Source organism: Oryzias latipes, chromosome 15 (assembly GCF_053564925.1).
Source record: "Oryzias latipes strain Hd-rR chromosome 15, Olatipes_Hd-rR_3.1".
Classification (NCBI taxonomy): Eukaryota; Metazoa; Chordata; class Actinopteri; order Beloniformes; family Adrianichthyidae; genus Oryzias; species Oryzias latipes.
Window position 1 is genome coordinate 25,616,083 of NC_136251.1, and position 24,097 is coordinate 25,640,179.

Genomic DNA, 24,097 nt, shown 5'->3' on the forward strand with positions numbered 1-24,097 from the left:
ATAAACTTTTGTTTCTTCCTTGAACTTCACACCATGGTGCTTAATTAAAAAAAGACCTATATATTAGTCAAAATATTTCAATGATATAGGTCAAAGTGTATTTTTTAATGTTGTCTTCTTTTATAGCATTCATATACTGAGTTTTGGTGACAATAAGTTATTTAATGCATGATTAAAGGCACAAATAAACTTCAGAATAATGACAAATAGTCCAACAACTCCAAATAACTAAAATGTTTGGCTGATGAACTCATAGCAAAACACTTTTGACTGTTTCCAGATATCCCTCCTTCAAAGCTTTTTAGGCATTCTCGAAGAGTCTGGATCAGAATCCATCCTGAAATTGATCAAAAGCTGAAGCTGTGATGCAGAAGAATCCTTAATTTCTCACAAAACACCCATTAATTATGGATTTTCCCAGTGGCCAACCCATGCAACTACATGTCATATAGGCTAATATGTTGAATTTGACAGTGATCACCCTCTAAGAGCATTTTCAAATGTTTCAGTTTCTGGTATAACAATTATAGAGAATGTCTTAATCACACATGTGCTGCGGTGCAGTGTGGGGGGTGAGGTGTTGATGCCTTGTCAGCATCACTGCATGTGGTCTTCACATTAAATTTGACACAGATGTCCCTTCATTTGGATTTTTTACTTAATTGGTAAAAGGTCACATCCCTAATTATGCTGTAAATATGCACATATGGGATACACGTTGCCAAATCAGGCAATGGTATGATATAAAACCGACTATTTTGGCATAAATCTGGCTGTGGGTGCATTCAAACAGACCAAAAATGTACATTTTTAGAGACTGTAAACAAAATCTAAAAGATAAAAAAAGACAAAGAAAAATATAAAGGCTCAACTAAGGGCGCGCGCGGGCGCGGGCACAAGCGCGCTGTTGTTTAAATCGATGCAACACGCTTCAGTGCGCTCCGGGAGGGAGATAAGTGGAAGAGGAAGAGGAGAGAGACTACAGTGTGAGGAGGGATTCGAGCCGGGGAGGTAACTCTTGCACCTGCTGTGAGCTGCTGCCGCGCATCACCCACATCCTTTTCATGTCCGGCGGGTAAGTCCAGGTTTCTGCGCATTTTTACATCCACATTTTAACTGGAAAGTTCTCTTTCCCAGATGACATCATTCTGTTTCAGTGTGCAGCGGTCATTCCCTCTTGTAATCTGCCAGATGATCATCCGCAGGGTGGAAAATGAACATTTGTGTCTTTCATAAAAATAAAACAAACGCACCGAACTTCCCTGTCGCGCATGGAGGCAGTTGGTCTGCGCGGCAGATGTTGAGACAAAAGGAGTAACCGAGTGAAAAAATCAGACAAAGAAGCGTTAGAAATCATTTTTGCCTCCACACTGCTGCACCTGCTTCTCTTTAAAGGATCTTCAATTCCCTCAAAATTTGATTGCAGAATATCTAAATTTGGCACGAAAATGTCTGTGCAGCAGCGGAGAAAATCAAAGTGAAGGCATGCCAAAGCCTTGACTTTATTCTTTTCTAAACATTGAGATTAAAACAATCCAAACTATAATGTGATTTATGTCTCATTCAGCTTTTTAAAACGTTATTTTACCTTCTGATGACATAGATCTGATCATGGATGTGTTCTGCAGTCTAACCATGGATCATGCTCTTCTGGCTCGGTCCGCCTGGACCAGTGACTGCAAATTCGTCCAGCATCCATCGGATCTATACGCCAGCGTAGTCGTGACGCGCAGCATCCCCGCAGGCGCGTGCTTTGGTCCATGCCTGCTCCAAAACACTTTCTACGACACCATCGCCTTTATAGCGCAGAAATCCTCCGACAGAAGAGCCAAATCATATGTTTTCAGGGTGAGTCAACAGACTTTTTAAAGAGTTTTGCTTTATTTGCCAACAACTTTAGACGTTTGCAGTGACATTTAAGGGGTAGTCAGTCAAGAAACTGAAGGTTAAAGCATAAGCTTCACAGAGGTTCCGCCTGCAGACCAAATTTGTGTAAAAGACCTGTTTTCATGCATCAGATTGACCCAGAGGCGATGTGCAACTCAGCCCTGGTACTGTCGTGGCTGCGGCTCGTACAAGCTGCGCGAAACGAAGAGGAAAAGAACACAGAGGCCTTTCTGAAAGCGGGTCAGCTCTATGTTCGGACAACCCGGGAAATCCGGCCGGAGGAAGAGTTGCTGGTGTGGTACGACCAAGAGCTGACCCACCTGCTGGGCTTCACAGACATGGCAAAAGGTTTAAATGAAGGTGAGACGTCTCTCAGTTTATTCCTTCAGATCCACAACAAGGACAGTCTCATTTAAAATGGATCATATTCTTTGTGTGTGTGCTTTTTTTAAACAGAGTTCAAATGTGAAAGATGTAACGAGACTTTCAAAAACGAGTATCCTTTTTTGGCTCACTGTCGATTCCAGTGTAATCAGAGAAAGGATGACAGCTGCGTCCGCCTCGTTTATGAGCACAAACAGTTGGAAACAAAGAAGCAGCACCGAGTGACAGACTTCCACAACATCGCAAGAGATTTGGAGCACAAACAGTCAGGCGGCATTGTGGAGGCGGAAATTTCCCCCAAGAAGAGGAAATGTGACGTGACTCTTCATCCCAAATGGCGCAAAACAGTTCTGTCGGAAAAAACAAACATTGCAAATTATGACAACATTTTACAACTTGTAAAGGACTGCGACCTAACCACAGGGGCTGTTTCTTCCTCTGAGGACAAACTGAAAGGTGAAATGGTTAAAGTGGATCGTAAAAGTGGAGACTTAGCTGAAGTTGTGGATGCCAATGGGATTTATACGCATGACGTAGAGGTGGGTGAAAAGCGGGAGAAGAGGGAAGGCTTTGGTGTGCGCTCCAGCAGCACCAGCGCGTTCTCTCTGGTCCTCTCCAACAACCATGGCGAACAGAAAAGTGCATTTTGTAAACCAAGTAAAAGGACTTCTCTCCTGGAGACGCCGGCGTATCTCAGCGGCGCTCCAACAGCTCACCCCAGCCGCATAGGGGATATGACTGATGGTTTCCCCTCCAGAAATGTTTTAGGATACAACAGCCTGATGGCCTCCAGCATCTTGAGCAGCGACGTGCAGACTGCAGCCTCCCCGGTTGGAATAAGCACGGCTTTCCATTACGCACCGGAGCAGTGGTGCAGAAACATTGGGGCTCAGCTGCACACAGCCTCCACCCTCACCATCCTTCCGCCAACTTTTACCTCATTCGGCGTTTCGGCGCAGAACTGGTGCGCCAAATGTAACCTGTCCTTCCGCATGACCTCCGACCTCGTTTTCCACATGCGCTCCCATCACAAAAAGGAGTTCGCCGTGGAGTCTCAGGTCAGGAGGAGGAGGGAGGAGAAACTCACCTGCCCGATTTGCCACGAGTACTTCCGAGAGCGACACCACCTGTCCAGACACATGACTTCTCACAACTGAAGGGAGACAAGTCTTTACGCTATTTATTTTTGATATGAACGCTCATATTTAAGCTTGTGGACATGTAATAGTGAATGTAGGTATTAAACAGCCCACAGCCACTAGGTGATGCAAGAGGGACGCAGGAGCGGATCTCACTGCAGTTTGCTGCTGTCGTGCTCCATTTTTGTGTTAGGCTGATGGTCATTTTGTGCCTTATGAGACGTAAAAATGAAGAAAAAGATATGGAGGACAGATTTTGATTGTCTGAAAACAAATAAACCTTTTCATCTACTGTTTATCAAACTTGCTTTGTTGGAAACATTGATTTAATCAGCTTTGCATATTTGCTCATAAATCAAAAAATGTATCGTGTTGGTGAATATGTGTCAGTATTTTTCTATTCCAACAGGTGGCGACTGACACCAGCTTTTCCCTTCAGTAATGTATGAGTTTGTCCTTTACCATACAAAAAGGAAGGAACCATTGTACCCAAACACCAAAAGGAATATGATTTATTGTCTTTTTGCCCTTCATGAACTTTTGAAGAGACTTGGTAAAACAAGTTTGGCTTAATTTTGTCATCTGGACCCAACTTCTTCCTATCAAAAATGTTGTCTTTCAGTCTAAGAAAAGCAAAGAAATTCTCTTGTTTCAATGTCTAGTTTCTACACAAGTCTGTTTATTGTTCATTATACTACGTAAAGCTCAATTTTATCATTAAAGTCCTATGAAAACTAACCTTTCTAAAGGGAATGTCTGAAATTGAGCGATGAGTATGGAAAAAGAGAGTTGTTCATCAGAAGCACCAAATAAAAACAATAAAAACAAGTTTCAAATCTATTTAAATATTTCTGAATGTATGCATTTGACTATATAGTTAATCCTTTTTTTTCTTATTTTTAGGCTAATGAGGAAAGAGGAAAACAGCTTTAGGTGTATGGACCCGAAACCTCTTTTTCAAAATTCAGTAGTACATTAGCATCAGTCAAAAAAAGAACTGTTAAAACATTCTTAAAGTATTTGGATTTAGTTTATTTAATTGCTATAACATAGCAAGTATTCTTAACAATTCTAACAAACTCATGATATTTTAAAGGGAATTATTAAGATTATTATTATTTTTTTATCAAATCAAACTTTATTTATAAAATAGCGCTTCTCATGTATTTTGTGCAGCTCGAAGCGCTTTAACATTAAAAACAGAAAACACAATTATTTTAGAAAATATTTTTTTCATTCATGAAATGTTAAGCATTAATTTCAAAAGTTTTAAATATTTAAAAATATAAATCTACAAATTTATTAGAACTTAAAATGTCAAAATAAACCAATAAACCTTTTCTGTGAAAGTGTATTCATTCTGTATCTTACTAAATCATTATTTCGACACATTATTATTATGGAGTGAGCCTTGGAATTCCTTCATTTACTTTTTCTAGTTTAAAGTTTTTAGTTGTGTTATTTGTTTTATAATAAGTGTTCATAATAGATCTAAAAAGTCACGAGATTTCAAGGTAACTGTTAAGAACAGTTGTATTTTTTGTCTCAGAAGTCAGAACTCTGTCTCCCCTTCTGATCACAAGCGGGAACCATCTCCAGAGTACTGAACGCATTTCATCTCCCAGCAACCTCAGCGTGCACTTCCTGGATGCCACACACCTGACTCTCATTCACTCAATCAATCACAGTCTACTCCAACACTGCACTGAGCCTCACTCAGTGCGAACTATTGTTTGTGCCACTCTGGCTTCTTTATGGAGCGGTGTATTCTGATCTGATCTAACTCTGTTTGCCTGCCGACTGCACCAACTCTCACCTGGATCCTAACAACTCCTGTCTCTTCTCTGATGCTCTCATGCCTGTTACTGACCCCTGCCTGCCTGGCTGGCCCTGATTAAGCTTAGTGGACCTTTAGCTGAGCTACTTTATCCTGCTGCACTTGGAACCAGCTGTCTGCCTGTTCTTGTGACAGTTTTAGTGTAGCCTCAATTTTTACAGAATTGAACATTTTTAACAAAACTTAATTACTTTATCTACATTACTTAAACTTAAAAAGTCCAAATATTTTTTGAGAAAGTGTATTCTTTTTTTATGAGCCTTGGAATTCCTTCATTTTTGTTAATGACTTCTTAGCAGCATCACCAACTATTGATAAAATGAGAAATAAAAAGCATTCTTAACCCATGAGAACCCAGACCAACTTTTCCTTAAAAAAGATGTGGGATACACCGCAGGCCAATTGGACTACAGAACACTTTTCTGATGTGCTTTCTGTTACACCGATGTCACTGTGAGATATTATGGGTTAAAGAAATGAAAATAATTTCTGCACCATCTGAAATGTCCGAATTGCATCTCCTTCCCATAAATTGTGGCTTTTCTACACATCCCTGGTGTATTCAACATTTCAATGCCCTGCTTGAACTAATGAGCTTGAATAACGACACAGTAAGACTCATTTCCAAGCGGCTGTTCACAAATGAAATTTTTGGATAAAACTTTTTCGTTATCACTGATCTGGAGCCTCTATTAGCTCCAGCCCATTGAATTTGTGACGTGCGCGTCTCTTTGCTATCATCAGCAGTACAGAAACTATTCAAACTTGGCTTTGGACTGATGGACAGAAATAACCTCTCTCTGTTACAGGTAAATGAGGCAGGAACAAGACATGAAGTTTATGGGAAAGTTGAGCTTATGGACCTTCATTGCCTCTGAACTGAAAGGAACTGGACCCTCTGAATTCTACAACTCATTACCCCATTTTTTGCCCTCAGACTGAAACCCTGTGTTTGAAAAACCTTTTCAAGGAAATCTTTGGTTTTAATAAACTTGGCAAAAGTAGAAAAAAGAGAAAAAAGCTCAAATGTGTTTGGCTATTTGCTATAGTGTTAACACCGCCCCTACCACCACAGAATAAAACCTCAAAAGTTCTCTGAAAACTGGTGGAGGCAGACTTTTCTAAAATCATGGAATATAACACTCACAAAACTAAGAGAAACAGTCTTGCTCTATCACCAACATGTATCCTTATGGCACAACTTTCAAACCTAAGGGGTAAATATCCACTTTAAATCTTTTCAAGGAAATCTGTGCTATCTAATAATGTCTCTGCTATCTTCATTACATAGGAAAAATACATCTTTATCCTTGGTTTCACTCTGAAACAGTCTTGCTGAATGTGGTCGATGTGATTCAACTTCTGATTGCAAAATCATGTTTTTATCATGTTCTTGAAGCATTTGTCTCATGATGGAGGACAAATATAAAGAAAATTAAGATCAAAATTGCATTTCTGAGTATTTTTTATTCAAAGGGTTATGAATCAGGAGCAGATAAAAGATTGCCCATTTGAATAAGCTTATAGCAGTGATGTAGGTGCTACAATTGGCTGACCAAAGCAACCTGCTCTGCTCCATTTTGATGCATCACAAGCAGAAAAATAGATCCAAGTATGTATTTGGTGTAGTTGTCGAGGCTGGGATTTTGCTCAAAACTGTACAGCTGGATAGCTCCAATATTACTTGTCATTCTTGTTCTCAGGTTTCGGTTGTACGGGGCTGTAAGCTGGCAGGGGAGAGTATAATCAAATGGATGATGGGAATTGAGGGTGGGCTTACTCCATAAATTTCTGATAACACTACTGTCACTCTGCAGAAACTATGTCCCAGAAAACGACACAGGTTATTTGATTTAGGCTAAAAATGGTATAACCGCAATTAAAAGACCACTTGGAACGCTTTTAAAAAGGAGGAAAAGATGATCGGAGTGGGTCTTTGGGGTTAGCTTGACCCGCTCGCAGCACAAACAACAAACGTTTTGAGAAATTGTTTGGCTGTTGTAAAAGATTTGCAGTTAGTCAGATAGAAGAGAAAACTTTCTGTAAATGACCAAAAAGGAAAATGTGTTTGCTCTTATTTTTATGTCAATATTAACACTACTCATTTAAGACGTAATATTCCTCCTTTTTTGAAAGTCTTCATCAATCGTTGTTTTTACAAAATAGTAAGAGCAGAAATAATCAGACGTCCTTTGTACAGCAAATTTATAAGGTATTTTCATGTAACATACACAGAAAAGATGTTTTTTTAAAAAGAAAATTTAAGAGTGATTTGATTTTGTAGGCAAAAGATAATGAACTTGAGAACTTGAGAACGCTTCGCCAAAGCGTTTTTTTCTTGGTTAACCTGATAACAAGAGTCAACGATCCACTAATTTCATAATAGTTCTTTAAATTTTTCATCTTTTGTTTCTTTACATTTTCTTAGATACAATTCTATTAAAAATGAAAGCATTTATTAGATTAGAAAGAGAAAAAACATTTGTGCTGCTCAGTCATTTAAAATAAAAAATAAAGATTTTTTGTTATTAAAACATTTTTGTTAAACATACATTTTTATTAATGCACAGTGATTCAACAGAAGAGACATAAAAAGGTAAAAAGAAAGAGAAACCATTATGCTCACATTAAAACAACACAAAATAAACTTAAGTGCATAAAATTTGGTTTAAATAATAAAAAGTTATGTACCAATAATAAATGGACAAATATTCAGAACAGAAATTTTAAGTTACTGTGTTTACCATGCTCACTCTTTTTTTTAATTCTCTAAAACATTTTACACTTGTAAGTCTTTGCTTTTACAATAAATAAGGAAGACTGTAGAAAAAAAATCTAAATTTTGTGTTTAGTAAAAGGAAAAACAATGAATAAATTTTACCTTAAAAATGTTTTTAAACTCAGCACAAATGATGGGAAAATGTATGGTATTTATGCTTATGAGACTGACTTGCCAAAAGTATTATAATGCCAAATTATAAAATAATTAACAGTATATGTTTTTGATCTTTTTCCAAACTCCTCCTGATTTTTTTTTTATTTTTCTCCTCCTGAGTTTTTAAGACAAGAATTCTGACTGACTGTAGAAAACATCAAAACTCGTCTTCTTTTATGTCTCACAACTGAAACCAAACAACAGACTAATATGGAATACAAAATTACCTCGGAAAATATCACTCCTCTTCTTTTGTTTTTACTAATCTTGGACAGTGTATAGTGTCGTTTTTAAAAAAAATCTCCTGCAAATCAAATACAAGAATCTCAAAGAAAAAACACAAGCTTTGAAAAATCTAAATGTTAGATTAAATTACCCTACCTTTTATTTTCAACATAATTTAATCATGTACAAAACGACATCCTCTACATGGTGATGCAACATCTAGTAACTAGGAAAATACTTTGAAATAGTTTTTACATTCATAATAAAAAAAGCATTCTCAAAACTGTCCTTGAGAGGTTAAAAGAGGGTTGCGATAAATCAGAAGAACATTTTAGTCTTTCCAACTTGAAACCAAAAGACTGAATGAACGACATGGAGAATGTTGCTGTAAACAGAACTGGAAAAAACTTCTTCCCTTCTTCAGGTTGTGTGGATGCTCCTGTCTGGCAACACATTTTTTCACTTATACTTGCTACAGTCACCTAGGACAGGAATACAAGCTCACTGTGAGCCTTAAAGGACTGTAAAAGTCGCTTAAAAACTGCATAAAACTTGACTCTCAGATTCATAGAGTGCTGATTTCTGTTTCTCCTTTTCTCAAGGTCACCAGATTTGTCCTTTTCCTTTTGCCTCCAGAGAACAGAAGCGATAAACGGGATCACTTTCTGGTCCAGAATGGACGTTGCCAACCATGTGACCACTGAACAGTTTCTATTAGTCTCCATGCATCCACCTTGTTCTGTCCCCCTTTGCTTTGGCTGACCTCCTACCTGCAGGAGCAGGATTGCACAGACATATTAGGGTAAATCTTGAGCACTAGGTTGCTGGATTCATCATGGAAGAGAACAGCCAGAGGGCTCATGTTTTCTGGGACGCAGCAGGGCTCAGGAACCCCCGGGATGATACCGACAGCTCGTACTATGCTTTGGATGGTGGCGTGGTTGGATGGCCTTGTCACCTGTGGGAGTCAAAGAGGGAAAAAAATAATTAAAACAAAATGAGAATGTAGAATGTTTTAAATATTAGCTCTCCTACCTGGGGCAGCGGAAAACCACAGGTGCCAGCGCAGTAGTAGGCCTCAAAGGCTTTTGGGGCTATGACCCACTCACTCCAGCCAATATCTGCAAAGTCGACTCTAAGATTCCTCCTGGAGCAGCCTCTGTGCTGGCTGCCGCTCCACTGCCGCCTCCTGGCCCTCCGCATGGTTTTCTCATCAAAACTCAGGATAGGCGAGTGTGCTTTAGCACTTCCTTTGGTCTTCTTTTTCTCATTTCTTTCTTCATTCTTTCGTCTTCTACTATTAGAAACTGCGCTGCTGTCTTTGACTTCTTTCACAGCAGAATTGTTGGTTTTGATTCTTTTTGTTTCTGTTTCTGTGAGAACCTGTTGCTGACTCGCTCTTTGGACCATTTTGTCCTCAACGTTGCTCTTCCTCTTCTCTTCCTTTCTTTCGGATTTAGGCTTGGGCTTGAGTGCAAGGTACCAGTCGGTTTTCCACAGGTCATCTTTCCTGTATCCATCGGGTCTGTCGTTGACCTCCGGCAGCTCGTTGTTCTGGATGGGCTCAAACAGCAGATTGACCTCCCGTCTGAGGCGTCCTTGAGCAGAGAAAGGGGAGGAGTTGGCTCTGTGCAGGAGGTCTCCGCCTTCACTGAATGGATCAAACCTTTGAAGGCTTGTTGCCACACTGTTGGGCTCTGCTAATGCTTTGTCATTAGCATATAGTAACAGATAAGGCATTCTTCCAGCTAAGACACTGTGATCTGGTTTCTTATGCTGCTGCTGCCTTAAATCCAGTTCAACCAACAGCGTGAGATTACCTCTGTTTCGTGCCTCTTTTATGACCTGGGTCACATCTTTCATCTGCCACACCCCTCTCCTGTCGGGGTGAAAGGTCACATTGCTTAAAAATGACCCCGCTGACCCAAGTTTAGAGTCAAAAGAGTCCAGGCAAAACAGTAAGTTGATAGACGGAGCATCTGTGGAGCGACAGGATGGGCGCTTGAGTCGTTTACAGAACCAGGGGTTTGGATGCAGGCTCTTATCGAGTAGGAAGTGGAATGTGGCAGATAGGATGACTTCTGAGTCTTGAAGGGATGAGAGGTTGAGTTGGTACATCATCCTGTGGTCACCAGAAACTGCAGAGATAATGAAAGAAGCAGAGCTGAGCTGAACAGCGACACTTTGGCTTTCATCCATGTCATCCACAGAGAAATGTTTGTTAAAGTGTTTTTTGGAAGCCCAGATGTTAACAATTGTGCAGCTTTGTGTTTTCTAGGTGCTTGGATTGTATAATTTCCCCAAATTAGCCCATTATCATCTGACCATTATTTGGCCTTCCTGTGCTGTTATAAAAAAAAAAACTCACACGCATACACAACAGTAAAGGTAGCATCAGCCATGGACTGAACCTTGTATGAACTTTGGTATTCGAGTCTTCACTAATGTACCGATAACTGGAAATTTCTACCTAAAAGTCCCAAAAGGAGTCTAAATGTGCCAAAAGAAATTGGTTTAAGCCAAAAGCACTCAACTGTGGTTTAACATTTCTCGAATTTTGGACATTTAAATAGTTCAGTGTTCTCGGTTTTGTATGACTGATGAAGGGTTTGGTAGGATTTCAGAAGGTACCCTTAAGAGGAACCAGACTCTGGGAGTCTGGCTGGCAGGGAGGGAGGGGGCTTAGCAGAGAGCTGCATATTCATGATGAACATTACTAACTTCAACAGCAGAGTTATTGTTCATTGTGCAAAGGTTCAGCGGAAGAACGGAGTGACTCAAGAGATATACATTACCTTGGATTTAGCCTGCATATGGAAATGCTTACCTAAGTTTCTTTCAAAGCTCACAGCATGCACTGTCTGCTCAGACACCCAGGCTAATCAACAGTTCCATCAGCTCATGTATTGTTTTGAAAACTATGTTGCATTTCTTTGATTTCATGTTTTTGCTGTAAAAACGGGGTTATTTGTATGGGTTTAAGTGTCTCTGTTTTTGTAACAGCATCAGCCAGAGGTGGATAACTTCAAGTTTCTCAACTCCACGTCTAGGAGTCACTCGTGCACAAGGACGCAGTGCTGCGCAGAATTGCCACGGAGAATTTACTGTAGGGCTATTGTATTTATTGTGCGTGGCTCGCAGCGAATCGCACGCATTCTTGCGCGTCTGCCTCGGGTAATTGATCGGACTGTGCGCACAGCTGCTTGCATTAAACCCAGAGAGCTCAAAGCCACTTAAATGCATTCTCAGACTGCTGCAAAACAATCTATTTTAAAAAGTCAGACATAGTCATGCGTAAGTCTTTACGCAGACGCGCGTCTGCGTGAAACCTGGCTTACTTTTACAAATCATTCAAAAGAAAAAAAGGCAGGGCTCATTATGATTTTTTCCACTAACCTCGGCTGGCTCTAAAGCCTCTAACAGTGTTCCTTTCTTTAAGGTGGCTCTCCTTGTTGTATTTTTCGTACAGTGTGTACATGTGTTGGGACAGCACGTCGTCCTCCTCTTGTTGGTCACTTGACAGCGGATCCGAGGAAAGTTGGAGGAAACTGCTGTCCCCAGCAGCCAACGCTGCGCCTAGGAGACAGCTCAGCATCAGCAGAGACAGGTGTGAGGAAATCATCTTCTCACTGGTGTGCTGAAATTAATCCAGAATCAGACTCAAACTGGCAACCAAAAAATTAGATTAAATCCAAATCCAAAACAATCCGAGCTGCTGCGCCTCTGTGCGCGGTCTTTCCGCATTTGGCTCAGTGCGCAGTCTCCACTCCTCTATCGGACCTGGATGTTAAATGGGCTGGTCAAGACAACAGTTGGAGCTGTTACTCTCACACTTTTAGTCACCAGAGGCTGGCTGGCTGGATGGATGGGTGGGTGGGTGGGGGGGTTACTAGAGCAGTGAGAGGCACTGACATGCACCTCTCAGTCAACGGATATCTGCACAGCAAAGAACTGATGTAGAGATGATTATGATTTGCAATAACTTGGTCCAGTGTTGGTCCAGAATTTTGGAACTTTTTTGTTCGGAATGGTCAAACAAAAAAGTTGCTGAAACTTTAAAAACTGCCTGTGTGTGTCTTTTGACAGTAATTCTACCTTATAATCTTCATCTGACCACACTTTTTCCAGTAACTGCTTTTGACATGCTCTCAGTCACACATAATTAACAGAGGAACACCTACAATAACAGAAAGACCAACCACCCAAGGGCTATTGTTGGGACAAAGCTCCACTTTTTGTGCAGTGTGTTCATCTGTTTCCTGATTTGTGCGTGTGCTTTGCAGTAAAAATTTTGGGCTGTGCCGCACACTCTTTCCCTGCTTTTATTTATTGAGAGCAGCACATGACCTCTGTTGGTTTTGAACGTGTTGGTTTTGTCTGTGCTGCGCGCCTGCATTTTTGCGTGTTTGTGCGTGTTTGTCCAAATGCATGTCTCAGCTGTCTGCAGAGTTCTGTACCAACAATGCTTGTTTTGTGAAAGTGGTGGTCTCCAGCAGAGAGGCTGTAACTGGTTGGGCCTCTCAGGTCACTCTCTGCCGCCACATACACATACACTGATATGTGCAATGGACTTACACATGCTTGCACACACAGAGAGAGCTACTTAGTACCTTTCTGGCCCCCAAGGGCCCCACAGGATACTCCCTTTCACTATGTTCCACCCCAGCGACAGGTCTTAAATCTGGGCTACTCTAAAGTTGCATTTGAAACTGTGTGTGTACGTTTTTGGTGTGTTTGTGCGCACTTGACCTTGGTGCTACAATAACATCACACAGATTTAATTTCTTTTGGATAAAAAAAGTACTTTTGTCTGACATTAATGACTAATGATCTGTAGAAAAATTATGAGGATTAATAGTTTAAGCTTTAGAATGACTACTTCATAAATAAAAACATGAATGATCTGGAACTGATCAATAAAATGCTTTTTCTTAAAGATGTAACAGTTAAAACGTGTATTAGCAAGAGTCTGCTGATACGATACATATTGCGATGCACATATCTAATCCCCACATTTCTTCTTAGCTCATAAAGTTGAATTGACAATTTTTCTTCTTTTTTAGTGGGTAGTAGTGTAAACAGTAGCCCCCCCCAAAACCAGGAAAAAAGTTGCCAAATTTGAAACCCCAGGTTCCACATGAACCAGGAGTTCTTGAAAAAAATCATCATCTCAGATCAATACCTGAACAAACGTAGGTCTGTAGGGGAAATTCAAATGTTTTTTCTGCAAAATAAAGTCAAGAATTGTGACGTAACAATTGTGGTTGCTACGTGAGCGAGAAGATTTAAAACAAATCTGACCAGTTAAAGCCTGAAATTGATCTCTAACCCTTGAAATGTAGGCTAATGTGAGATTACTGTTAGGCATTATCACAAATGATGCTTTTCTCTTCATCCTTATTTTCAGGAATGGAGCATTGGATTTAAGCTGGTTTAACAACTGCAGACATGGTCATAAATAAGTGTCATTTTAGTTCAACTTTCTTTTTTTGATGTGCTTGCAGATAAAAGAAAGACCAAAAATGTTCGTGGATTCCCCCTATCCCAACTACTTTATGGAGGCTGTTGATTCTGGACTTGAAGACACTCATATTATTGATTTTTGGCACTGAAGATTATTCTGTCCTTAAAATCCACTTTCACTCACTCTTTTCATCATTCGGCAAGAAATATTTGAGAAGATTAAAATAATAATCCTGAGTATTGCAAAGATCCAAAACACAATTGGAATAAATTTCCTAACTGATGTTGACTGAGTTGGATCTATGTTTGACTTGTTTCATTACTTTTTTGATTAAATAAGCAGGAAAAGTACATTTTTAATATTAATAATAAAGAATAAAGATGAGTTCATTGTTTAATTCCATACCTGCATCGTTGTTTTCAGAGTTTTTGGAGTGTGGAACAAATCCTTTTGGGTAAATGTCAGTGTGAACCCTAGATAGGACACCGGAAAACATACAGACCCAAATGAGATAACTATGCTCACACCTGCAGTTTGTTACCTATCTTAAGTCAATGCAATATGTTTTAGGTTATTTTCACATCAAAACAGTCTGGTGGACTCCATTCAAACATTTGGGGAATTCCAAATATTTTGTGGTTAACGATGACTGCTTTGTTCTGTTAGTCCTCTGAGTATACCCTCTTTATGTTTTTACAACACAACAATCATAATTTTCTCTGACCTGAACTTTTTGTTACTACCTGAAACACACAACATTCTCAGACTCTAGCTTGTTTCTATTCTTTCACCTGCTGGATGGTCTATTTGGATTCACACCCATGCTGAACTGCATCAGGACACACGTGTGCAAACTACTACCTTGATTTTCAAACAGGCAGATCAGAGTATAGCTGTTCAGTTATATTTTTACTAGGGTTGCATATTTTTTTCCCCCTGTCACATGATTGGATATGCATCTCAATTTTTCATCTGCTTCACATTAACAGCAATTTGGAATGAAGAAATTCTCAGAAATGCAGTTCTAATCGTAATTTTCTTTATATATGACCTCCATTCTAAGAAAAATCCTACAAAAATGTTATAAACACTAAGCAACGAGATTTTCATTGGGGTGGGTTTTTAAACTAAAAATGCTTCAGACACAAGTTCAGTGCCCTCCCTAACTGACAGCCTTTTACAGATGCAAAAAAAAAAAAAAAATTCAACTTGTGCGTGCTGCTGAGGAGCATATCTTTAAATGGACTCATTGTTTGATGATTGAAGGCCGGAGAGATCAATACAGATGTGGGTACCGACTGATCCTTCCAGCAGCACTGAACTGTAAAGCTGCTGTATCCGACTGTGCCACAGGGCCACTGTGTTGAGTTTGTTTAACATGGAGGTCCTCGAGTCGGCTGTCCAAACCAAACAGGAGCTCTTTTCTAATCTCACCGAGGGTGTGGAAGAGTTGGAGCAATTAAAGTGTATGTTTTAGCAAACACACCGACGACTTAGGAAAGACATGTGGTTTCAGATGTCCTTGCTGCACAACAGTGCAGCTCTGATAAATCCCTGCGTGTGGTGGAGCATTAGCAATTTGTTTTTTGACAATCACTAAAACATGAAGCGTTTCAGCCTCAAACAACCTCTTTGTAGATTGTATAGTAAGTTTAGCAAAAGTCATAAGGTCACAGCAGTTAAGAAAAAGTTCACATTATGGGTCTTTTGCAAGTAGTTTTTTTTCAAATGCAGAGATAACCTTGAGAAACAAAAAAACAATGAAAAGGAAAATATCCTCTTTTGGGGTTTACCAAATCCATTTATTGCTGAAAAAAGATGACGATAATTATTTGTTATTTCAGATAGTTTAAAAGGTATACACAGATAAAAATACACATTAACACATACACACAAAACACTCATTTGTTTCCATTTAAATCTTAATTCTTCACACACCCGATGCAACCCCACATAAATCAAATTAATGTTAACAAATACTTACAGATATATCACAGTTTATTTTTGTTTAGTACATGTAGATTTCTATAATCATATATCTATTTAATCTTAAACTCCTTTATGTTTGGATATTGTTTTAAGTGTAAAATGGTTTTGTTCCACAGTTGTGCTCCACATGTGAATTTAAAAAACGTTTTTTTCCCTTATACTATATCTTACTTCTCTTTTATTGAATAACTTTTGTATATTTTGTGAAAAAACATTGTTTTCTGAGTATGAATATCATTTGAGTTGTACAGATTTCCACCAAATTAAAACGTTTGAGTTCTTTGACTGAAAAAATAAGCTCTTTGTGTGATCAAATTAACTTACTTTGGGAATAATTAGTTTAGCTCTTTTTTAAAGTATTGAAAGAGAATGTATAGTTGGTTTATATATTTTCAGTTCTATGCAATAAGTGACATACGGTCAAATCAATGCACAGCTTAAGTGTGGAGAGATTTGTGGTCCAGAACCAGTCTAGCTTGGTTTAAAACTGAGATGCCTCTGAACAATTTAGTTTGCAGATAAGAAATGAAGTTGTCCCGGAAAACTACAGGGTTCCTGGGTTTGGTTCTGACTCAGGTTGGAGAGTTCTGAATGACAGGCAGTCCTGCATGTGGCCCTCTGCTAGGTTTGAGCGTGAGAAAGAGCTGGGGTGTGTGTGACTATGGAGAATGCAGTTATGTTAAGGGGATGTAACTCTGTGACCCATTCACATGGTTAATAAAACATTAATAGAAGAAGAGGAATGTTATAGTTTTGCTGTGTGTGTGTGTGTGCACATGTTTTTGTGTGTGTCGTTGTATCTGTGATGTTGGTCCCCCTGCAGTGACCCCACGGAGAGCACCATTCTGTCCACAAACAAAGAGCTGGCTGTCCCCCCCCCCCCCCCCCCCCCCCCCCACTTCAACTATTCTGACACTTCAAACTATACTGACCGATCGACTCAGAGCTGTGTAAATATTTCTCTTTCTGCTCGGAATTTGTCTACATAAATAATTTTGTGTTTGATTATTTTTTTCTCTTAAGGAAAAGCCTTTCAAAATGCATCTGTTGTCTTTTGGTATTGAGGAGGAACCTAAATTCCAGACATTCAGTGTTCAAATATTGCTTCATGTTTCATTGACTGATGTAGATGTTCTCTGCTTCCCTTTTTTACGAGCCGAGTCGACACAAATAATCTGTTTTGGGGCCCGACTGTTGGAATATTTGCTCTTCTGATTCTCCAATTTCCATTTAACATGCTGTCCTTACTGTTTACACACACACTAAGCCTTGGAGTGACACATATAGGGTGTTTCTGTTATACATTTTTACTATGACTTATCCTTAATCAGACTTTGTTTGCAGATTGAGTGAAACAGAAAATCTGTTAGTGTAAATGTGAAATGTGGATCATTCTTAGTGTGATCTGGGGGGGGGGGGTTGTAACAACCCATTACATAGGCAGTGCTGTGTGCTGCCACTTCCTGAAGGCATCTCATGGCGCCCTGACCTTCACCTCTACAGGCTTCCCTGAAACCCCATTGGGCTACAGCCAGGATGGACTAAATTACTCCAGGAGATTGATTGACTAAATCCTTTAATTATTAGGATTTCATGATGAGGCCCAGGTTTCAGTGCCTTTGGTAGGCGACCAACAAAGACAGGAATGCGCAGCCTGACTACAAAGTTTATTCTAATATTTATGTGACGTTTAAAGCTTATGCGGGATACGGCCCGTTTTATGATATTTAAAAAAATCACAGGGTCCATGTGGATTCTGATGCCAAAGCAAATAGAATTATAGTTGCTTGATCACACCTCAAAGACCCACTCAGATGAAAACCATGTTTTTTGTGTTTTTAACAAGTAGTATTTTGTATTCTATAGTATTTTTTTCATATTTGAAGAACATTAAGCTTAAAAGTTTCTATTCAAATCGTTTGAAATCAGGAGCAGACAAAAATGTCATTTGAAAAAATTAAGCAGCCACGTAGAAGCTGCTACTGCAAGCTACAAGTCCCCTGCTCCACCTCTATATAATGCATCCATTTGAAGACCAAAAGATCAATGTATGCCTTCATTCTCCTCATCTGAGCAAAATTGTACATCTGGATAGCTCCAACATTGCTTGCCAATTTTGTTGCACCATTAATGTTAGGTTTGAGGTGTGAGGGGCTGTAAACTAGCGGGAGAGAGTGTAAACAGATGGATGTCGGGAAGTGGGGAAAGGCTTACTCCACGGCAATGGTCTTGCCCACAACTCAGAGGGGAATTTGTAATGAACTACTGTAGAAAACCATGTCTTAAATGCCACAGGTTGTTTTATTTTGGCTAAATACGGCATACACATGATTAAAGCGCTACTGGGAAAATTTTTACAATAGATCAGAAGATGTGGAAATTTAAAAAGTAAATTTTTTGGTAGATGCAATACCCTTTGAGAGCTTTATTTCGACAGTGGGATATACCTTTTTTATTTGTAAAACATCCTGCTAAGGGTCATGTTTTTTTGTTGAACTGACTTTAATTCAGGATGACTTAAATGTTCTTCAAAGAAAAAGGGTAGAGATTCAAACTCTCCAAAATAAGCAGACATTTCTAATATTTGTTTAAGTTTTTTTTCCGATAGGATTGACAGATTGGTCCTTCGACAATCCGTGTAATTTGTTTCTCCCTTCTTCATTTCTAAAAGTGGAGGATGATATTTCCTAATAGTTTTAGCTTCCTTGAAAAGCAGAAGCTGTGATGTGTACTTCCCAGTTGAGGAGGTTCAAGCCTCCTCCTGTGCTTTGAGCTCACGCTGAGAGCGATTATTACTTTGGTGATGTCATGTTAACAGCTTTCAGGAAGGGAAAAAAGCCAGCAGTGCTACTGACTAGTTATTGAAAGATGAGAATGAGGTAAAAAAAAAAAGAAATATGTTTTTCTATATCCAAGTCGTGTTGAATCAGGTTGGAATTTCATGATTCTGGCAACCGCTGACAGAAGAAAAAACATTTTATTCTGTGGGAAATATTGTCTCTGCTGGTGTTAGAGGAAGGGCAGCCCGCAGACTAAACATACAGTGTGTCAGTCTTGCTGTAAGGTTATAACCAGAGCAGTAATCTGTAATCTAACAAGAACCCATATTGAGTGAGTACAAGAGAAAAATCTTTTTCGAAGCATTTGTCTTATAAACAAAATCAACCTTCAGGCTTCACTCAATTATCGTTTATTTTGCTGAACACATTAGGAGTTTAAAAAAAATTACACTTCTGTGTGTTATGGAAAGATCAATTACAATCTGGGTGAAAAGCTGAGGTGAAGCTCTTTATAAAATTGTGTTTGTTTATCTGGTTTTCTTCTTTACAGTTTGAAGTTCAAATGTGTTTGTTTAACCATTTCATGTCCTTCATTATTAAGTTGCAACATAAAACTGAGAAACTGAAACATTTTCCAATCCACAGAAAGGTTGTCAATTGAAATGTCTTTCTTCAGTCAAATTTGGGTAAAAATTAGCTTTGAGAAAACCTCCTATTAAAAAAAGTACTTTTTACCATTGCAAATTTTTTTTTTTTTTGGTAATCTAAAAGTAGCAATATCTAAGTTAGACTGCATTTAGTCCTACAAGCTGCATCAGCTTCAGCCACAGCAAACTGTTGTAGACAATCATTGTAGCTAAATTAAACCTGAATGAATTAGAAATATAAACAATATTCTTATTTTGCTGCCATTAAGCAACTCTTTGGTATTTTTTTAACACGTTTTAAGTAAAATCTTAAGAATGATATTTAGTAAACTGCCATGGAACCAAATCAACCTGGAACTGAAAAAGTTGTGGTAATAACTTAAACAAAATGTCAATAAAAAAATGCTGATTAGATTACCGTCTTTTATTTATTAATCTCTTAAACACCTGTTGTTTTTGTCATTAATAAAAGGAGAGTTTTAGGAGATCAGCGTCATTAAGGCCTTAGTCACAACTGCTCTTATGGGTGGATGTGAACTTTTTGTGGGCAAACATGCGAGGCACGCAGAGGACAAAATATTATGGTTGTAGACCGCTAGGTGAGCCAGTGAAAATGTTCGTGCAGATCTTTTCCTACGGGCAGGCTACGGCCGACAGGCTGTAGCGAACACTTGAACAACTTATGGGGTAAGTAAAGGTGAGATAGGTAAGACGCACGCATGTCATATAGAGTTTTCATTTTTTCAACCCTTCCCAACACAGCATAAGAGGCCTGTTAGTGCTGTTCTGGTGATAAGTGTGTACCCCTTGTGCTCACTCCTTGCACAGAACCTGACTTTTAGAATTTAGAAAATTAGACAACTAAAGGGTAGTTTGTCCTGTGGGCAATTAAGTATCACCCGCACACACCCCCATGCGTGCGCATTTGTGTGCAGTCAGTAAGGAACCAGTGCATGCACCTTGCCATGACTACAGTTACGACCTATTAAATCTGGCTCGCCAAAGGAGAATAAATTAAATTGATAGTCCTTTAAAATGTTCCCTATAAGTCTGGCGTTTCCCCATAGATGGTGCAATACTAATAAATTGACCTTTACTTAGATGCAGAAAATTATTTTGCATTCATATCGTGGTTCTGATGTTTATGTGTTTTGCCAAGTTGGACAACCATTTTTTTCCGATCAATCCACCACCCAGCATTTCTCTAAGTTTGCATTTTCCTTGAAGGACATCAATCCAATGGTGCAATTGGCACTAGAATGTAAAAAAAATAAAAAAAGAAAAGAAAAAAAGAAATAAAACCTCCAAAATGTTTGGGTTCAAAATTTAGGTATCACATTTCAGTCAAAATTAATTCATGTTTTCGTCCAGATTTCTTGTTATTTCTTTCTTTGAGGTGGATTATCAAATTCCAATTCCATTCATCTGCTCCTGTTGTAAGGAAGGATTATTCCAAGCACAACACTCACTTTTTTGAGCGTTAAGCTTCTGCTGATTGGTCAGAAATTCTTCCTTTCAGCTTGTAGACTGGATCAGGTTTGAGCGCAATTGGAACAATTTCTGACCAATCAGCATCAACCTTCATGTCCATGTCTCTGATTAGCTGTCATTTGTGGCACATTTGTGGCACATTTGTAGCGTGAAGCCTACAAGTATGATATGACAATCATGTGTTCCATTTTCAATGACGTCACAAACCTCAAGATAACTGCAAGACACACCTGAGCTCCTCTTAAGTTGCACCTCCTCCTGTATACGACCCTCCATGGGACCAGACAACCCAAAACCTGTAGCACCCGTACAGATCAACTCCTACACAGGTGCATTAAGGCTTAACAAGCCAGTATTTATGCCAATTTGTTATGACAAATCCTTATCTATTTTTTTTTTCATTTTCTATTTAAGAAAAGTTCACATGCATTGACTTAAATCCAGGTTTTATCTTAAAATTCGGGATGCATAGTATACTGTAGGATTTCCTAAATTTACATTTTCAGATATGCAACAGGCTGAATTAATGTTCTAGTTTTGGTATTTCCCCCTCATTGCCTAAAAGATTTCAAACTCAAAGAGAAAGTAGTACAACACATTATAGTGATCAAACATTTGTCTTTTTCTTACCAACAATTTCATGAACGAGTACAGTCTTGTAAAATCTCATCATCCAAAAGAACAAAAACATGCAGACACAGTTTAGAGTGATTTCATTTGTTTGTGTCATGGCGCAGTTTGTCTACATTCCCTCTGTCTAGAGCCTGCCTCTGAAAGGAGTTATCGACATATGATATGCCTGAACGGTGGATGACATCACCTTCCTGAGTCCTGAGCAAGAACAACATTCTGAGTGCAGGGAAATAAGGGGAAAAAGGAAATAAGCTATATTTTTGGAAATGTTTTCCCCTTTGAATGTAGTTAGTATAATTGCACTCCGTCATTATTCCTGTGAGAGTTTGTCCTGGAAAACTCATGAAAAATTCCTTAAATCATACCTATATGACTGTGTGTGTAAGTGTCAGCAGTAGCTATGATCTCATCTGCAGAGGTGTGGGGCCATATTAGGGAGATGAAGCTGTAAGGGGAGTGCAGATTGGTTCATGACAGTGGCAGGGGTGAGACATGCGGCGGTATGTCCGCTGACACTCAGGCGCCTGCTGCACCTCACAGAGCTGATTGTTCCGCAGCCATGGGCTCTTCCATTCAGCATTTCTCCGGTCCATCCCTGACCCAAAGAGGACTCTCCTACGCAGGGGTGACTAATGCTGAATGACAGGCAGACACTGATCAAAGCTGCTCCTGGAAACCCCTCCTGTCACAGTTGGGAGGAGGTAGAAAGAAGATGGTTAGTGGGGAGACAGGAGCAGTATGCTCAGTCTGGAGCTGGGCCAGGGATCAAGGATCGGGCATCATCACTATAGACATAGTTTAATCAGAGACAATACTCTCTTCACACCGGACCTCCACCGGTGCCAGATTTTTGCATCTCTCTTTAAAGCTCATTGGCCAGGAGCCACGCCATACTGGAGTTCTGGAACCATGAACGGAAGAGATGACTGGTTGACCTTCACAGTTCTGTTTACCATTGTTAAGCTTTTTATGATGATAGAGAAGACCTTTTCATGGTTTTTGGAGTTTTAACCTGCCTGATAAACACTCATTCAAACTTTTGCTTTATGTCCCACTCCGAACATCTTTTGCTCTCCCAGTGGTCCAATAATTATGGTTATATCATTTTTAGGCAAAATCAAAAAGTAGTTGTAAATAGTTTCTGCAGAGCGGCTGTAGTTCATTAGAAAAATGTGCCTCTAGTGGTCCACTGATAGTATTACGTATTATCTTTGGACAGCATTTTTCATGCTCCTAATTTACAACAATTTGAATAAAGAAATACTCTGAAATGCATTTTTAAGCATAATTTTCTCCATATATATCCTCCATGACCAAAAAAACATGATTTTCATAGGAGTGAGTCTCTAATGCTTTTGAGAGCATGACATGATGCCACTGGGATTCCCAGGAACATGACCGTCTTTTACTTTTCACATTTTTACCTGCCTCTGACTTCTACGTCTTTCGTCCTCTCATTAAAAACCCAAAGGATGACATTTTTTGCTCCATCATTTAGGGAACATAATTTTGTAAAATTCCCTCTCAAAACTACAATTTTAAAGAAAAAAGTCACTATGATTCCCGACACTCTTAAGCAATCCTTTTAGCTTTTTTGTCGTTGCCTCATTTGGAGATTTCACAAACGTTTAAGGAGAAAAGGCATTTATTCTTCCACTGAGTAAAAAATGTATTTTAAGTTGACACTATTTTGATGCCTGGGATTCTTCTCCATAAGGGTGAAGTGAAGGTAAAGGAAGTGACCTCTTTGTGTTGCCCCTCAGGGCAGTTGCTATGCTGGGCAGCATCCATCTGCACAGCTTAACACCATGAACTGCTTGTTGAAGCTCTGTTTGCAGAAAGGCCTTGATCTGATGAATGAAAGAGGGACACGCTGGAGCAATCTGGGACCGATTGAGTTTCTATTCATTCTCCACATTGCTAGTAGAAACCTGGATAGGAAAACACGGAAAATGACTCTGAGGAAGCTGGGGTTAAAGGCGTAGACGAGGGTAAAAATGTAAAAACAAAACTACTATTTGTGTTCTGCATTTGATCTGCCTGTCGCTTCAAACACCAGAAGAAGAGTCCAACATTCGACTCTCGCACCGTCTCTTAATTTCATTAATATCTCTAAATTTAATTTGATTTTTTTTCCATTGAGGAGCCAGAGCAGTTTCACTGCATTTTAAGATTTTGTTTGATCTGGGTCACTTCACATAAATCCTGAAATGCTAATCATAAACCCAAAGGATTGCTGTGGTGCCTGGAGGTCTGAGTGCAGTTTTGATGGGGTGAAATTCAAAAGAATAGCGTAATCACAGTTTGGGGAAATGGAAAACTGAAACCATAGCAGGATTCTTTCAGAAGTGCTTCTGTATGCCGTCTGAGTCAAAAGACCGGTTTCATTATTCAGCCGAGGAAGCACTTCTCGTGAAATTCATAATTTTCTTTTGTTAATTGTCCACTTGATTAATTCATCCTCTGTTTGTCTGACTGAAATTGTTAATGTGACCCCTCATAACCTAATATTAACTTCTATCCAAAAGAACAATCTGCTTTTTCAATTTGTCTCAGCAATTAGCATCAAAGTGTCCTCTGTAACCCTTGTGCTATCCTAGGCACTTTAACATTGGGAGTTGGGTCATCTAGACCCACTAGACAGTGCTCTGAACTTTTTTTCTTCAATGATTTGTGAACCTCACTG

General features: G+C 39.2%; 2 protein-coding genes across 3 annotated transcripts; one reads left to right on the forward strand and one right to left on the reverse strand.

The window, feature by feature from the left end:
• Window positions 1–934: 934 nt before the first annotated feature.
• On the forward strand, window positions 935–4,248 carry znf488 (zinc finger protein 488). Of its 2 annotated transcripts, none has more exons than XM_004077399.5 (4): window positions 935–1,075; window positions 1,629–1,848; window positions 2,019–2,247; window positions 2,344–4,248. In XM_004077399.5, the coding sequence occupies exons 1-4, from the start codon at window positions 1,065–1,067 to the stop codon at window positions 3,426–3,428; spliced, it is 1,545 nt and encodes a 514-aa protein (XP_004077447.1). In that variant the 5' UTR covers window positions 935–1,064; the 3' UTR covers window positions 3,429–4,248. The 2 variants fall into 2 exon arrangements, with proteins under 2 accessions (XP_004077447.1, XP_011482790.1); XM_011484488.4 differs by having other exon boundaries at window positions 944–1,075; window positions 1,604–1,848.
• A 3,535-nt stretch (window positions 4,249–7,783) lies between these two features.
• gdf10a (growth differentiation factor 10a) lies at window positions 7,784–12,248 on the reverse strand. The gene is made up of 3 exons (XM_011484489.4): window positions 11,804–12,248; window positions 9,443–10,545; window positions 7,784–9,365 (listed from the first exon to the last, which is right to left on the reverse strand). Exons 1-3 carry the CDS (start codon window positions 12,027–12,029, stop codon window positions 9,174–9,176), a joined length of 1,521 nt encoding a protein of 506 aa, XP_011482791.1. The 5' UTR covers window positions 12,030–12,248; the 3' UTR covers window positions 7,784–9,173.
• Between the last annotated feature and the right edge of the window lie 11,849 nt (window positions 12,249–24,097).

What these genes read in the sequence shown, in the direction of transcription:
- znf488 (XM_011484488.4), top strand. Translation starts at nt 1,612, where the DNA reads ATGGATGTGTTCTGCAGTCTAACCATGGATCATGCTCTTCTGGCTCGG. An exon ending in CCAAATCATATGTTTTCAGG is followed by an intron (nt 1,849 to 2,018) that starts GTGAGTCAACAG and finishes TTCATGCATCAG; the next exon opens with ATTGACCCAGAGGCGATGTG. An exon ending in GGCAAAAGGTTTAAATGAAG is followed by an intron (nt 2,248 to 2,343) that starts GTGAGACGTCTC and finishes TTTTTTAAACAG; the next exon opens with AGTTCAAATGTGAAAGATGT.
- gdf10a (XM_011484489.4), bottom strand. Translation starts at nt 12,029, where the DNA reads ATGATTTCCTCACACCTGTCTCTGCTGATGCTGAGCTGTCTCCTAGGC. An exon ending in AGGCTTTAGAGCCAGCCGAG is followed by an intron (nt 10,546 to 11,803) that starts GTTAGTGGAAAA and finishes TTATCTCTGCAG; the next exon opens with TTTCTGGTGACCACAGGATG. An exon ending in GTGGTTTTCCGCTGCCCCAG is followed by an intron (nt 9,366 to 9,442) that starts GTAGGAGAGCTA and finishes TGACTCCCACAG; the next exon opens with GTGACAAGGCCATCCAACCA.